This window comes from Oryctolagus cuniculus, chromosome 7 (genome assembly GCF_051225735.1).
Source record: "Oryctolagus cuniculus isolate XC-2025 breed Fujian yellow rabbit chromosome 7, ASM5122573v1, whole genome shotgun sequence".
Lineage (NCBI taxonomy): Eukaryota > Metazoa > Chordata > Mammalia > Lagomorpha > Leporidae > Oryctolagus > Oryctolagus cuniculus.
The window spans coordinates 113,952,687-113,970,282 of record NC_142873.1 but is presented as its reverse complement, the minus strand read 5'-3'; the positions used below and the strand labels follow the sequence as shown (position 1 = coordinate 113,970,282).

At 43.6% G+C, this 17,596-nt stretch overlaps 1 protein-coding gene across 27 annotated transcripts in view; it reads left to right on the top strand.

Moving 5' to 3' along the window:
- FGGY (FGGY carbohydrate kinase domain containing) overlaps nucleotides 1–17,596 on the top strand; it is a 511,202-nt gene that overhangs the window by 432,928 nt on the left and 60,678 nt on the right. For 10 of the 27 annotated variants that reach the window (XM_070078414.2, XM_051857704.3, XM_089337324.1 and 7 more), the window contains one exon: nucleotides 5,884–6,011. The exons of the other annotated variants lie outside the window; for them this stretch is intronic. In XM_070078414.2, the coding sequence (XP_069934515.1) occupies nucleotides 5,884–6,011 (128 nt within the window). The remainder of the gene's footprint in view (nucleotides 1–5,883; nucleotides 6,012–17,596) is intronic. 27 annotated transcript variants of the gene reach the window in all.

The window sequence follows — 17,596 nt, the reverse complement described above, 5'->3', positions numbered from 1 at the left end:
GGTTACATGGAAAAGTACTGTGATTATTTTGTGCATTAGTCCTCAAGCAATCCTATGATGTACCTGGCATCATCAGTCTACCATATAAAACAGGAAATTGTGGCACCAAGACATTGAGTAGCTTGTCTAGGTTCACATAGATGGCTAATGGGGGAATGGGGATTTAAACTCAGGTGATTTGGCTGCAGACTCACCTTCCACGTATCCTCCAGACTTCCATGCCCTACACTAGAAATAGGGCAGATGCCACGTGAGGAAATCCAGGCCCCTCACTAGTGAGGAAGAAATTCTTTCTCCCTTCTGCTTGAGGGAATGGTAAGGCTAAGCCTGCAGCTGTGCTAATGCTTTAACAGGTGACGTATGAGGGGCAGGTGGAGCAGGCCAGAGTGACTCACCAGAATCATTGGCCCTGGGATGTGATGGTGACGCAGCTGCTTACATTCATCTTGGAAGTTTTGCTTCAGGAGCAAATAACTTGTTTGCCATTCATTCTCTTTTTCTGTAAAGGATTTAAGGAAGTTCACAATAAATTACCAAGCAGACTATCAGAGTAAAACTCAACATGTGAGAAGCTATTGAGAAAGAAGAAAATATACCAACCATTTATTTTGGGGTGGCAGGGGTTCTAGATTCACATGAGTTCAGGTACAAGCCAAGCCACATAAACATGGAGAGACAAGGGCAAGATGATCTGACTCTGTGCCAGGTTGTATAAAAGTACTATTATTAGTGAGGCCGGCGCCATGGCTCACTTGGTTAATCCTCTGCCTGTGGCACTGGCATCCCATATGGGCGCCGGGTTCTAGTCCCGGTTGCTTCTCTTCCAGTCCAGCTCTCTGCTGTGGCCTGGGAAGGCAGTGGAGGATGACCCAAGTGCTTGGGCCCCTTCACCCGCATGGGAGACCAGGAAGAAGCACCTGGCTCCTGGCTTCGGATCAGTGCAGCACCGGCCATAGCGGCCATTTGGGGAGTGAACCAACGGAAGGAAGACCTTTCTCTTTGTATCTCTCTCACTGTCTATAACTCTACCTGTCAAATAATTTTTTAAAAAAAAAATAATACTATTATTAGCATGGTTTTAGTGCTAAAAGGAATTCCTAAGGATATTGAAACCCAGATTATTTTAAAACTGGATTGACCAAACCTCTATAGTACTGATCTGGTCTCTGGGTTCAATGAGCTTCAGGCCTCCAGCTGGGAGATGTGTTGTCATATGGTGGTTACAGTTCTTCAGGAGAGACCTGGTTCATCCTGGTACCAAAGTCTAAACTTGTCATTTCTTTAAAACCTAACCTAGATAGCGTAATGGTTAAGATTCTGCTTGGGAGTCAAAACCACAATGAGGTTTCACCTCACCCGGGTTAGAATGGCTTATATACAGAAATATATCAACAACAGATGCTGGTGAGGATGTGGGGGAAAAAGGGACACTAATCCACTGTTGGTGGGAATGCAAACTGGTAAAGCCACTATGGAAGTCAGTTTGGAGATTGCTCAGAAGCCTGAATATAACCCTACCATACAACCCAGCCGTCCCACTCCTTGGAATTTACCCAAAGGAAATTAAATTGGCAAATAAAAGAGCTGTCTGCACCTCAGTGTTTATTGCAGCTCAATTCACAATAGCTAAAACATGGAATCCACCTAAATGCCCATTAACAGAAGACTGGGATATGTACTCTATAGAATACTATACAGCAGTAAAAAAAAAAAATGAAATCTGGTCATTTGCAACAAAATGGAGGAATCTGGAACACATCATGCTGAGTGAAATAAGCCAGTCCCAAAAGGACAAATATCATATGTTTTCCCTGATTGGTGACAACTGAGCACCTAAAAGGAAACCTGTTGAAGTGAAATGTACACTATGAGAAACAATGACTTGATCAGCCCTTGTCCTGAATATCAAGGAACAATTTACTATTTTATTCCTTTTAGTATTTTTTCTTCTACTTAATACCATTGGTTGAATTCTTTAATTAACACACAATTATTTCTAGGTGTTTAAATTTAACTGAAAAGTGATCCCTGTTAAATATAAGAGTGGGAAAAAGAGAGGGAGGAGATGTACAGTTTGACACATGCTCACTCGGACTTACCCCTAATGGTAGAGTTAGAAATGTACCGGAGGGCTGGTGCCACGGCTCAATAGGCTAATCCGCTGCCTTGCGGTGCCTGCACACCGGGTTCTAGTCCCTGTCGGGGCTCTGGATTCTGTCCCGGTTTCCCCTCTTTCAGGCCAGTTCTCTGCTGTGGTCAGGGAGTGCAGTGGAGGATGGCCCAAGTCCTTGGGCCCTGCACCCCATGGGAGACCAGGAGAAGCACCTGGCTCCTGCCTTCGGATCAGCGCAGTGTCCCGGCCGCAGTGTGCCGGCCGCGACAGCCATTGGAGGGTGAACCAACGGCAAAGGAAGACCTTTCTCTCTGTCTCTCTCTCTCTCTCACTGTCCACTCTGCCTGTCAAAAAAAAAGAAAAAAGAAATGTACCAGGGGATTCCAATTCAATCCCATCAGGATGGCATGTACCAATGCAATCTCACTAGTCAAAGTGATCAGTTTCAGTTCATAATTGATCATAATGAAAGGATTAAGAGTCAAAGGGATCACATAAACAATACTAGTGTCTGCTCATACTAACTGATAGAATTAAAAAGGAGAGAATAATCCAACATGGGAAGTGGGATACACAGAAGACTCATAGAATAGCAGATATCCTAAATGGCACTCTGGCCTCAGAATCAGCCCTTAAGGCATTAGGTTCTGGCTAAAAAGCCCATGAGAGTATTTCAAGCATAGAAAGCCAAGACATTGTGGCAAAAAAAAAAAAAAAGACCTAAATGAAAGATCTCTGTGAGTGAGATCCCAGTGGAAAGAATAGGCCATCAAAGAAGGAGGTACCTTTCTCTGAAGGGAGGAGAGAACTTCCACTTTGACTATGGCCTTGTCTAAATAAGATCAGAGTTGCTGAACTCAAGAGGCTTCCATAGCCTTGGCAGTTCATAACAAGAGCCTCGGGTGATTACTGACGTCGTAAATAAGAGTGTCAGTTGTTAAATCAACAACAGGAGTCACTGTGCACTTAACTCCCCATGTAGGATCTCTGTCCTTAATGTGTTGTACTATGAGAATTAATGGTATAACTAGTACTTGAACAGTACTTTATACTTTGTGTTTCTGTGTGGGTGCAAACTGTTGAAATCTTTACTTAGTAAATACTAAGTAGATCTTCTGTATATAAAGATAATTGAAAATGAATCTTGATGGAGAATGTGATGGGAGATGGGATGGTTGTGGGTAAGAGGGAGGTTATAGGGGGAAAAGACGCTAAAATTCAAAAGTTGTACTTTGGAAATTTATATTTATTAAATAAAAGTTAAAAAAAAAGATTCTGCTTGGGACACCTGCATCTCACATTGGAGTGACAGGGTCTGGGTCCCTGTTCCTCTCTCCATTCTAGCTTCCTGCTAATGTGTACCCTAGGAGGCAGCAGGTATGGTTCAAGTGGTTGGGTCTCTGGCTCATGAATGCAGCCTGGCTTAGCACCAGCTGTTGCAGACATTTGAGGAAGGAACTAGTAGATGAGAGATCACTTTTTGTCTGTGTGTCTCTTTCTTGCTGTCTGCTTCTCAAATAAATGAATGAATGAATATTAAAAAAAAAAGTAAAACCTGGAAATCCTTACACAGAACTTGTATAGAAGAATCAGAATTCATGATATACTACGTTGTTGAATGCCCAGAGCATGACATTGAAATTTGACTTCAGGTTAAGGATAACCCAGGTTTCTAAATTTCTGGAGATGTCATTTACTCCAAGGGCCGTACAGAGGATACCTGGCTTGGCAGATGGATAGCATATCCCTGAATATTCCTTCCCTAGCCAGGGTCACAAACAAAGCTGTATCACTGGCTTAGGCGTGTCTTAGAGGACCCCAGAATGAGAGCTAGTCAAGAACCTGGCATCAGAGAAGTGCTAAAATGAAGTGCCCAGCAAGTGAGAAGGGCAACAGGTGGTAAAGCCTATCAAGTATCCGTAAACAGCGAGCTACAGAGAGGCCACGGAAGCTGGCATCCTCCTTGCAAATAGACCCTGTTACCTTCAGGGCAGAACACCATGGACTTTATAAACTGCACTGAGGGATGTATTTTTTTTTGTCCATTTAGATAATTGCATGAAACATTTTCACTTATAAGTGGTCTGCTATACTCTAATATTTTTCATCTCTACTTTGTTTTTTAGAACAAATTTAAGGCTCACAGAGTATACAGGGCTTTAAAATAAAATACCCTCCCCATAATTACAAGCAAGTTACATGTCCCACTTATCTGGTCCTCTTTGTTTTGACTACTAGCAGCATGACTTAGAGTATAAGCAATAAAATTGGCCTCTAATCAGCAGGGCAGCCTCTCATATCACCCCCATCTGGGTTCCATCCCGAGTTCAGAATTTACAACTGTGCATTAGGCCAATCACTTCATCTCTCTAAGCCTGTTTCCTCATTTGTAAAAATAGGACTACTACGCATGTTGTGGAGATTACATGAGATAATATGTACAAGACATATTTGGCATAGTTGCTGGTATGAATGGACTAGTAAAGAGAGTCATGCAAGATGACGGTAATGTTTATGATGACTGTCATTGTTAGCCAACTCCATGCTTTATTAGTGCTTCATCTGTGTTACTGAACGACAACTGGGTAGGTCTTTGCCTGACTGCTCTTCGAGAGCCTACTCATCCCTTCCTTGCTCTGCTCTCCCTTTCTTGCCCAGGCACCCTTGCACCTGGTCTCTGGATAAGTTTGGTTAATGGGAGATGCCAAAAGAAGAAATATGTACAGGATGGGCCGAAGTCGGGTCATCTTTTCTCTCACTGTATCTTCTGCACCATTCCACCTCCCAGATTCTCTCTGACAGCCCAGTTCTGGCCAGTCAGTCCTTCTTTGGTTTCATTTGCAGCCTGACAATCTCAGCTCCTGCCTCTGGTCACAGCACTGCCTCCTATCATCCCTTGGTTCCTAAGGAGGGTAGCAATGTCTCCTGTTGCTGATCTAGGCTGCTTTAACATCACCTATCTGGCCTCCCGACTTCTTCTGTCATTTACGAAATCAATTGCTTATATGAAATTATTTCAGTTTAAAGATCTAAAGGGGTTTCACTTGTTCTGATGAAACTCTGATGGATATAGTTGATTTTAAATAGTAAAAGGGGAGTCCTTACAGTGAGTTTATTTCCCTTCTTCTCTCTCTATGGGAATGGGCGAGGCCAACTGGAGAAGGGGCAGCTGGTTATCCTGTAGAGCAGTTCACTTTGACTAAATAAAGACAAGAAATTTTTTTTCAAAAATGTTGGTAGTAAAATGGAATTCAAAGATTGCTTTTAAAAAGAAAGAAATTGACTAAAGCATCATAGTGAATAGTGTCCTTGTGCCCAACCCTGATTAGGCACTGGGGCCACTGGCCCTAAGTGCTCTCCATGGAGGCAAGACTTGACTGCAAGTGATAGCCAAGCATAGTACAAGATTGTACTGAGTCAAAAGAAATAGAAACTCTTCACTTTTGAGCAACAGCTCTGGACCATTCATTATTCTAGTGAGTTGCTGTAGTAGATTTGCGTTTATCCTCATCCCCAAATGAGGAAACGAAGTGTCAAAGAGGCAGGTGGCTTGCCCAGAATTACATCACTATTAAGAAGTGGCATTTGGAGTGTTTGACTGAAGTTCATGTCTCAGAGCCTTCATTTATTTGTATCCATTCCTCAAGGTTTTCTAAGCTTTTTTCCTTTTTCAAAGCTGAGAGTAGGAAAGCTGCATACATAATTCATATTACTCTGGTCTGATAGACATTTCCTCTCTTTTTTTTTTTTTTTTTTTTTTTTTTTGACAGGCAGAGTGGACAGTGAGAGAGAGAGACAGAGAGAAAGGTCTTCCTTTGCCGTTGGTTCACCCTCCAATGGCCGCCGCGGCCGGCGCGCTGCGACCGGCACACCGCGCTGATCCGAAGGCAGCAGCCAGGTACTTATCCTGGTCTCCCATGGGGTGCAGTGGACATTTCCTTACACAAACAATATTCAACCCTTCTTACCAAATTCTCAGAATAGGCAAATGTGAAAAAATATCTTTTTTCCATTTTTACAAATGAAGGAACAGAAAAATTGAAATAACTCCCCCAAGTTCACACTGTTCTATCAAGTTCACACTATTCTATCAAGTTCACACTGTTCTGTCAAGCAGATTTTTCTGTCCTCAAGCATGTGCTCTTTAGACTGGTGACATCCAAGTACAGGAGTCTGTAGTAGAGGGCCACGTGGTTTTAGAAATTAAAATGAATGAAAAAAGAAAAGTAAGTCCAGGCTGCCCTCCTTCAAGGAGCTGACAGGTCAGAAAATAAAATGAAGAACAGAAATACAACTGAAGCAAGCTGAAACCAGAGAGTATTGTTAACATTATCTACTCTGGTTGTGGCCACAAGTGGGAGGGAGAAGTATGGCTTTGGAGAACAACTGGGGTTTGAGATGAGCTTGGGTGAGGGAAATGTTAAGTAGGACAGCCAAAGGAGCAGCAGGAAGAAGGCATTTTAGACAGTGGTGCCACTAAGAGCAGAGAAACAGATGCAGAGAGAAAAGGGATCAGCTTACCTCCTGGAAGGATCCCAGTTCAGCAGAGGAAGAGAGAAGACTGGATATATAAGGACCACAGTTGTTTGGGGTGGGGGTTGTTAGCTACAAACAAGTCAATTAGGAACTTGATCAGGAGAACTGGAAGCATCCTTTGAACAACACCCCCTCATCATTTAACTGTCTAGTGGTTTAAAAAAATGTCTTAGGTAGAAAGTCTCAGCTTTTTAAAAGATCAACAACATAAATGCTTTTGAGATGATAATGCTGTTTCCTCCTTAAGAATAATGGCTTGTGATCACAAAAAGTTTATTAGTTGTCTCCAGCAGTTTTGATGAGTCCCTGAAATAGATGGGTAGCACTTTTTATTTTAAAAAAATGAATTTGTTTATTGGAAAGGTAAAGAGCCAGTCTGACACAGAAGGAGCTCCCATCCAGTGGCCCTGCTGTGGCACAACAGGTTAAGCAGCTGCCTGCAACACCGGCATTCTTTATCTGAGTACCTGTTGGAGTTCTAGCTGCTCTGCTGCTGATCTGCCTTCCCGCTAATGCACTTTGGAAGGCAGCAGAGATGACCTAAATAGTTGGGCCCCTGCCATCCATGAACTCCAGGATGGAGTTCCTGCTTCTGGCTGACCCAGGCCTGGCTGTTGTGGCTTCTGAGGGGAGTGAACCCATGGATGGAAGATCTCTGTGTGTGTGTGTGTGTGTGTGTGTGTGTGTGTATCTCTTTTCTGTTGCTCTTTCAAATATATAAATCTAAAAAAAAAAAAATTCTAATTTGGGACTCTAAAAGGAAAGGGCTCCCATCAGCTTATTCAATTCCCAGACGTCCACAATGGCCATCACTGGGCCAGACCAACACTGGGAGCCCATAATTCAATCAGGGTCTCTCATGTGGGTGGAAAGAACCCGATTACCTGCTGCCTCCTAGGGTCTGCATTAGCAGGAAGCTGGAGTCAAGGGCTGGAGCAAGGAACAGAACCCAGTTACTCTGCTGTGGAACACAAGTATCTTATCTGCTAGGTCACACACCTACCCCAAGGACACTCTTTGAATGCCCCTTGAAAACTATCCTGTTTCACTCAAGAGCATTTTTGTGTAGCATGTTGTAAAAATCTCACATTTGAGAATTTATTTTTTAAAAATGTTTTATTAATATAAAGAGAACAGATTTCGTGTATTTCATAGGTAGGTACAATTCTATGAAGATAACTGTGCTTTCCTCCCTTCCCCTCTGCCTCCTTCAATCTCCTTCCTTCCTTCCTTTCTTCTTTTTCTTTAATTTTTACAAAAGCATAATTTTGATCCACTCTATAATCACAGGCTTAATGTACTACCACTGACTATAATATCCAACAAATAAAAAGTAGAGAGACCACAGTTCCACAAGAGTATAAATGAGGATAAAAACAACAATCAAATCATAAGATGTCCATTTCATTCCTATGCATTATTTTTGTACTCTATCTACAACATAGCAGAGAAAATATACACTTGTCTTTTGGGGACTGACTTATTTCACTCAGAGAAGTCACCTTCTGAGTCAATGTCCCTAACAGATGGGAAGAAAACATCCTACCTTACCCTAGGCCCTAATTCATCTCCTCTCCTCTCCAACAGCCCCTCCCCATCAACTGATGCCTTGGCCTGGAGGAGCCAATGTGTTGGGTAGAATGGCTGGGGGTGAAACTCCTACCAAATTGGCTGTATCTGTTCTACCGCTCAGCATCTCTGAGGCCTGGGGACCTTGTCAAGCCAGACTGGTTTGGATAACTAGATTGCAGCAGTCATCCCCAATCCAGCAAACTGCCTAACCACCACAGGTGGTGGAGGAGAATTTATAGACAGTTCTGATCTGAAGATTTAAGCCAGTGCTTTGACCATTAGGAAACAGGAGGCTTTTCCTGTGAATGTGAATTTCCAGTCTATTGTAGTGTGGTGGGGAGCTGGGACCCTTAACCTTCAAGGGGGTCCTAAAGAAGAAAGCAGAGAGGATTCATTTAGTGTGCTCCAGACCCTGTTGAAGCACTCCCTTGCTACTTACAACCATCCCTAGGGTCCTGATGTTGATTGCACTTTGCAGACGAGAAAGCTGAATCAGAGAGCCAGAGGGCAGATACTTGCCCCAGGTGACACAGGTAGTCATGGGTGAAGCTCAGATATAAACCAGACATCCTGACCTTGTAGCCTGCATACTGTGGAGTGCAGAAAGCCTTCTCTGTGTGGGTTCTTGGTGAACATTCCACACTGCCCTGCCCCTGTGCTTGGTTCCAGCACTGCACTCAGAAGTTTCAGTGTCGGCTTTCCCAATGCATGTGAGCTGCTAGGTCAGGGTCCAGGTCGCACGCGTCCTTAGTTGGAGTAGATGCCAGATACACAGATGTTGTTTCAAACCGGAGGAGGAGCTTTACAGGTTCTCTGTAATCTCCCTGGAGCTAAGAAGGCATCCACTGTGGCTGGTGATGCAGAAAGCCAGCTCCTGGATTCAGTGGACGAGAAGGCCTCAGCGGCTAAGCCTGATGTGTCTCTCTGGAGACAGAGTTCCCTGTGCACACCAGCACTAGCTCTAACTTGCTCCCTGTGAGTCTCACTTGCTCCCCATTGTTAGTGTCTGTATGGTTTCTGAATAACTCAGGGTTTGACTTGGATAAAAGATCAACCTCCTTTTACTTCATTTTCCTTTTTACTTCATTTTCCTAATCTTTAAGCTGCAAGAATCAAGATCTAGTTTTCGGCTGGCGCCACGGCTCACTAGGCTAATCCTCTGCCTGCAGCGCCGGTACTCCAGGTTCTAGTCCCGGTTGGGGTGCCGGATTCTGTCCCGGTTGCTCCTCTTCCAGTCCAGCTCTCTGCTGTGGCCCGGGAAGGCAGTAGAGGATGGCCAAGTCCTTGGGCCCTGCACCCACATGGGAGACTGGGAGGAGGCACCTGGCTCCTGGCTTCAGATTGGTGCAGCATGCCGGCCATGGCGGCCATTTAAGGGGTGAAACAACGGAAGGAAGACCTTTCTCTCTTTCACTGTCTAACTCTGCCTGTCAAAAAAAAAAAAGAGATCCAGTTTTCATACAAGCCTAAAGCAGTGGAATCTATGGGAGCCAACATATAAAGTATGCGGAGGGTGGCCTGGCCTGTGTCTGTGGCTTAGCCATCAGTCTCTCTCCTTCCTCACTGCATGGCGGCTTCAGAGGGTCTGTGGAACACAAGCATGGGACTCTGAATAGTGATACTTAATAATACAATGATAAGATGACCTCAGAATAGCCTAGGCCTTGAGAAAGAGTGGCTGCAGGGCTCTCACCATGTCATCTCTGTGCCTGCATTTCTGTCAGATGCGTGTGTTCCTGGCACTATCAGCTTGACCTGAGAGTGTACAGTGGGCCGCTGGGCCTCATCCCCCTTGCTGAAAACAGACTGTGTGGCGTGGCCTGGGTGGATAAGAAACTCTACCCCACTACTCTTGGAGATTGATTTTCTGTCTGGGGATCTGACCTCTTGCTGCACTGGCAGAGGGGATCAGACTGTTCTGGGAGGAGTCAGTGAGCTGGCGCTCAACAAGGCCTTCTCCTTTCTTTTTCTTTCCTTCTTCTTTTTTTTTTAGCTGTATGTTTCAAAGGGAATTTTTTATTACTTTAGGGGCTTAACACTGTGAATCATTTTTGGGGCTTAGAGCTTTGAGGATTTCATGCCTGACATCAGTCATTTGTGCTAGAAGATCACTGAAGATTTAATTCCATTAATGTCATTGGATTTTTTAAAAAATTCTTTTGGAGTGGCAGATTAGTGCCCTATTTCTTCTATTTTGTCATTTTCACAGGTCCTTTATGTACCAGGGAACTTCAAAAAGTTCATGGAGAAAGAGAAATAAAACATGATTTTATTCCGGTGCAAAAATTTAAATTCATGCATAGTTGTTAAAACAAACATTTCCATGAATCCTTTTTTGAAGACCCTTCATAAATAACTCAAGAGTAAGACTCCCGCTTAAGTTATTTCTGTATCTCCACTATCTAACACGTAGTCCAACACAGAGAGGTACACGGTAAATGTTGTTCATTCAGGTATAGTGATAACAAAATAACCATGGTCCTAGTCCTTATTACATCTCCAGACTGATGGAAGAGACAGAATAAGAAATATATGCTACATCTTAGGTCAAGCTCTATGAAGGAAAATAACAAGTTAAATGGAAGAAGAAATTAGAATAATTGATTGATGAATTAAAGCAAATAACTTCAACTGACAATCCTAAATCTGTTTCATCTCATCTCTTGGTAAATAATAATTGTTGCTATTAGACTGCTATTATCTACTTTTTCCTGAGCATCCAGTAATTCCCTTCTGTGTGTAGCATCTTACTAGCTACATAGTAACTATTTATATAGTTACTGTATCAGATTCTCAAAATAACATCTCCAGTTAAGTCTCATTACCCCTTACTCCAGGTGCAAAAAAAGAAGGCATGGGAAAGAACATTAATTTATTCATGTTCAGAGAGCTAATAAGTGGCAGAGATGAAATGTGAACCAAAGTTGGTTAGACAAAGCCTCCGTTCTGAACAAAAGAAAATGAAATTCTCATGAACTACAAAGATTATCAGCAACAGGGGGTCCTGGTTAGAGAAACACTGCATCATATTATGTGGCAAAAGGTCTACTGTATTAGGTGAGAAGATAAAAAAGAAAAAAAAAACTTTGTTAGAAAGTAGCAGGGAAAAAGGAGAAGATAGTATTCTTGAACTGGTCATCTTATCAACCTTACAACAATAAACCATCACCATGGCAACAAGAAATCTAATTAATGGCAGATGTTGAGTCACTAAAAGCCACACCAACCGAATGCCAAAATGATGTTGTAAACTTCTCTCTGCTGCCACAGCTGGGGTAATCATGCTACGGTCACATTGGAGAGGCCCATCTTTAGAGGGTGGGACAAATTCTAGACTTGGCAGTGGAAGACTTGAGTCTGAGCCTCACATCTGCCCTTTCTGAGTTCTGTTGCACTGAGCAAGTCAGCTTGTCAAAAATGGGCAGTAGTTATCATTAATTTTAATATTACTAAAATAGTAGCTTTCTGAGATTCAATTTCAAGACCTATAAAACAAATAAGTAAGATTTGTTTAAGCATTTTCAAGAGGCTTCAGTAGAATAAGGACTATGTAAATGCTTTATAAAAAATAAAAGTAACTAACAAATATAACATATTGATACCAAGAGATAGGCCAATGTGGTAGAAGGAGCTAGCTTTGCAATTAGATGGATATGGCTGTTGACCATCTGTTCTGGGTGAACATGTTCCCTCAATGCTTAGAGCCCTAGCTTCTCAATCAGTGAAATATCTTTGTATCCACCTATATAAAGTGCTCTACCCATCTTTCAAAACTCCAGTCTTCCTTAGCTCTCTGCACTCACTTGTCCCCTCTGTAGAATGATGATGACTCCTGTACTGCCCTCCTAAGGTAAGGATTAAGTAAGCTAGTATAGAAAGAGCATTGAGAACATGCCTGGTGTAGGCAGTATGCAGTAAATATTGACAGTGGTGGTGATTGTGAGGCAGTGAAAGAGGAAGGAGGAGGTGGAAGAACAGCTGTTAAAATGACACATGTGCCTTGAATGGCGAAAGCTCCACATGAAGGCATTCCCAGCCATCGTCAGAATACTTCTGGTCAGTTCCTGGAGTGGTCGTTGCTCACCTGTCTATCAAAGATGCCATTGTCTGTGTTGCCTTCAAGTCTAAACTGTATGCCTCCCTGGGAGAAGATGCAGTTTTAAGTGGGAAAGGAGATCAGGACAAAGATTGGTGGAGACCATGAGAAAAATGTGTTGAGACCCAGTTCTGCAGCCCAAGATTTCCCAGAGAGTGTCCCTTAGTATATTAAAAGGTATTCTTGGAAATAATCAGTTTGAAAACTACTATGTTCAAGTTAACTAGCAGTCCACATAGCAGGACTTCTATTAAAACCTTAATATATAAACATGCATTGGGAATCACCCAGGTTGGGGAGGCATAAAGAATATAATGTTTTCCAAGTTTACTTGAAGATAATTGGGTTTTCTTTTTTAAAAAAGATTTATTTTTATTTATTTGAAAGACAGAGTTACAGAGAGGTAGAGACAGAGAGAGAGAGATCTTCCATCCACTGGTTCACTCCCCAGTTGCCTGCAACAGCTGGAGCTGTGCCAATCTGAAGCCAGGAGCCAGGAGCTTCCTCCAGGTCTCCCATGTGGGTGCAGGGGCCCAAGCACTTGGGCCATCTTCTACTGCTATCCCAGGCCACAGCAGAGAGCTGGATCAGAAGAGGGGTGGCTGGGACTAGAACTAGCACCCATATGGGATGCCAGCACCTCAGGCCAGGGCTTTAACCCTCTGTGCTACAGCGCCGGCCCCAAAGAGTTTCAAGGAACAAATGTTGAGAAATGATGCCATAAACCCCTGGACAAAACTACCATGCATTAAGAAGAGAAACAGGTTTCAAAACAACTGATCCTCCCTTCAACTCATGTGTCCACCGACGAAGTTGAAAGAGCTCTAATTCTGCTTTGGCAGTGACTATGCGCTGGATGGTGGTGAAACAATGACAAGACAGACCAATCTATTTCCTAACCTCTGTGAGTTCTCATGGGTCTACTGGGGAGGGGGAGCATTTGCCTGGTGGAGCCAGTACCGTGGTGAGAGGATGCAGTGTACAGGTGCCATGGTCCCAGAGGAAGGAGCTTCTGACCCACACATGGATGTAGGTCAAGGGAAATCTCCCAAAGGAAGTAATTTCTTTTTTTAAATTTTTAAAATTTTTTTATTTTTTGACAGGCAGAGTGGACAGTGAGAGAGAGAGAGACAGAGAGAAGGGTCTTCCTTTGCTGTTGGTTGACCTTCCAATGGCCGCTGCAGCCGGCACGCTGCGGCTGGCACGCTGCGGCCAGCACGCTCCGGCCGGCGCACCGCGCTGATCCGATGACAGGAGCCAGGTACTTATCCTGGTCTCTCATGGGGTGCAGGGCCCAAGCACTTGGGCCATCCTCCACTGCACTCCCTGGCCACAGCAGAGAGCTGGCCTGAAAGAGGGGCAACCAGGACAGAATCCAGTGCCCCGGCCGGGACTAGAACCTGGTATGCTGGCGCCGCAAAGCGGAGGATTAGCCTAGTGAGCTGCAGCGCCGGCCAGGAAGTAATTTCTAAGCTGAGACCCAAAGGACGGGTTAGCACTCTGTGACACACGGAGTTTATAGGCTCTTGCCCGGTCTTAGACCTAGTGTACCCTCATAGCAACCTTCTAGAGTAGATGGAATGAGATTGGGAAGAAGCTCCTACAAGTCAGGCACTTGATAGGCATCTCATGAACATATTGCATCTACTGCCCATGTCAGTGAGTAGTCCCCTCTCTTTACAGGTGGGACATGGAGGCTCCCAGAGGAGTGAAGTGACTTGTCCCATGGTTGCACATACAGTTAATGGAAAACCAGGACTTCAGTTTAGATCTGCCCAGGTCCAAAGCCATCTCTCGTTACGCTGTGGTCCCCCATGCTGAGCCAGGATGGTGACTGACCCATGTCAGAGTTTTCAATAGGCTAAAAAATCTGGAAAAGTAGGCAGAATGTCATGAATTCTTCCTTAAGTGACTGTTTATGTATGTTATCCAGAGAAATCTCCTTTCCAGTTGTTCAGTGTAAGAAGTCCTATGGTTTTAAAATGGTGAGAATACTTTTTTGCATTCTTACATGGCAAAATAAAACCTTTCTAACCTGAATCAGTCTCCAAAGTCCTTTTGGAAGTGTTACCATCCATGAAATCTAAAACTTGACAGTTCCATGAATGTAACTTTATAGATCACATCCATGCTAAAGATGAGAAGAATATGAACCAGCCCATGCTGTTTAGTTCAAAAGTGGGTGGATTACTAAACTCCGTGGGCTCCAGCTGTCATTAATGGGATAAAGTAAGATAATCTGGCATTGCCCAAAATGCACACATCATGAATGGCACTCAAGATAATTTTAGCTGGTATGTGGTAGTTAAATATTTATTTTAATGTATGTCAGAAAAAATAGAATATCTAACCTAGGTTTTCATGGACATTCTTGCTTATAATAAGACAACATCTAATAGAAAAATGAAAAAGATTTGTATTCAGAATTTAGAAAACTATTTCATGACTAAGCATTATGCAGAGGGTACCTGGATGTGGAAGCTGTGAAGATGGTACATGGATTCCTACAGCCGGTGAAATACTAGTTTTATCTGTGTGGAAATGCCTCATGCCTAGGAATCTCCAGTACCTGCTCCCTCCCTCCCTGGGCAAGCCCACCCACTGCTAAACCTCACATTATCAGACTCCACCTCTCCTTTTCCTCCCATAGTTCCCTTAGCCTCCTGTCTGCTGACCTCACTCCGCAGCCTTCTGCTGCTCCTCTTTAGGAAAAGTGGCTCTCAAAATCGTCCTGGTGAGAGTCAGTGATTAGCAACGTGTACCTGAGAAACTAGGCAGTATGCACATTGGGAAAAGTGGGAATGAGACTCTTAGAACCAGCAGGGCCCTCAGAGGTCACCTCACCACGCCTTCCTTTTACAGGTGAGGAAGTTGAGATCCAGAGAGGGGAGTGCTCTGTTCATGGCCAGAGAGCTGTTTGAATTCTCAAACTAGGATGAGAATTCAAACAAATATGTAGATGTAAAATGCTATGTGTTTTTTTAAAACAAAAATTCAAAGAAAAATCTGTTTTCCCCCCAAGACTTCCTGCTTTCCAGAAAAGTAGAAAAAAGGACCCCTGAACGATTTCACTTCTCAAAGATTTGGGTATTTATATATTTGAAAGGCAGGGGGATGCAGAGTGAGAGAGGGATCCTCCGACTGCTGATTCACTCCCCACATGGCTGCAACAGCCAGCTTTGGGCCAGGCTACAGCCAGGAGCCAGGGTCTCCATGTGGGTGGCAAGGACCGAAGCACTTGGGCCATCTTACTCTGCCTTCCCAGGTACATTAAGAGGGGACTAGGTCAGAAACAGAGTAACCAGGACTCAAACCAGCACTCTGATGAGAGATTGCAAGCGGCAGCTTAATCTGCTGTACCGCAATGCCGGCCGCATTTCTGAATATTTTGAAAGATCGCACTCTGTACTTTGCCATACAAGAGAAGAGTGTAGATGACTGTTGGAGGAGGCATTTCTGGTTGTTTTCTTTTTCATTTGCTTGTTTTAATTGTGGTCAAAGACACAATGCAAAATATGCTGTCTTAGCCATGTTGAAGTGTGCAATCCAGTGGTATTAAGTTTATTTACACCAATTTGCAGCCAGCGCCACCACCTGTCTCTAGAACACTTTTCATCTGACATAACTGAAACTCCATCCTCTCTGACAACCCTCCCTTGCCTCCTCCCCAGCCCCCAGAAGCCACCCTTCTACTCTCAATGAATTTAACTACTCCAGGTACTTCCCGAAATGGAATCAAACAGTCCTTGTCGGCTTGTGACTGGATCATCTCACTCAGCATAAGGTCACCCGTGTTGCCCCATGGATCAGAATTCCCTCCCTTCCCAGTTGTATACTTAATGTCACAGAGCCTGTTCTCTGTGGTCTGTTGATTATAACCCTCAGCACTGTGGAGGCTTTGGTGTACTGAACATTTGAGACTTCTTTCCAGTGGGGAGCATATTGACAGCAGTAATGGAAGCAGTTTCTGCAAAGCCAGATCCTCCTCTTCCAGCCTTTTGCAAGTAGGTGACATGGGGTAACTAGAATCATGTGCTGTGCCCACTAGCCCACTCCCAATTTCCTTTATAGCCCCTAAGCAGGTCTTCAGTCAGCCACAGAGAAGCAATGGGAGTTGGAGGTTAAAAAAGAGGAGTTTCCATGCAGGCAGTCTTGGACTGCAGTCCCAGCTCTCTAAGTTGCTAAATGCATGATGTGGGACAATGTCAGTGGCCTCTCTGAGCCTCAGTTCTGTCATCTGCAAGTGCACGGAACAATACCTATACCAGAGAAGGTTCCGGCTTTCCTTCCGAGTGCTGAGATGTTTTCGGAACTTTCGGAATTTAAACACAGTTTTGCTTCTTTTTTTTTAAAGAATAATTCTATTACCTGCTCTGCTGGGATGTTTGTTTGGAAACATAATGTGGTGTTACTTGATACCTAGACCTCACTTAGATATCTTGCTACAGTCTGAGGAGAGTTAGGCAACTGCCTAACAGTGGCAAGAAGAGCATGCTAGTTTATTGAGAGGCTTGCATATCAGATATAATATTTTTTCATCAAAATATGAAGTAGAACTCTATTATGGCTCTTGGCTCTTCCCATCGCCTTCACTGTCATCATCATCGTCATCATCTCCTAGGTTAACTGAAACCATCCCCACCCTCCAATTCCCACTCCTATCATTACACACACAGAAAACTCTAGATGCCCCCTCTCCAAATGTTTCTTTAATTCATTGAGAATCAGTCAGAATTTGCTTGCATTTCTTTGGACACTAATCCATTCCCTAAAACCTTAAGAGTCTCCCAGTCTTCCCCAATTCCCTCTTGTCCTGGTGGTGGAAGGTTCCACTCATTGACCTCTCAGCTGTAGCAAGGAAGGGAACCTGGTCATAGAAACTGATGCTCTCTCATGTTGGGCATCTATCTTTGTTGACCACTTGAGAATTTTATTTCCCTCCTTCTGACCCTCCCTTTCTTTATTTTGATAACAGAACAGTTGTCCCCAAAGGGATGAATCCATTACCTTTTTCCAGAGTTGAGTTCATTTTCCATTGCATGTTTCTGTTACAAGAGAAAGCCTTTTAAAAGGGCTGAGCCTACATGGAGCGTGGGTACTTAATTTTTAATATGTGCGTGCCCACAGCCGAGAGAACAGAGAAGCCTTAAATAATAATGAAACCGAATTGTGCATGCCCTATGTTTTATGTGGCACTGATTCCTAAATATACTCTTAGCAGCCAGGTATTATTTAATACATCCCCATTAATCAAGCTGCCAAATCTAAATGAAAACCAT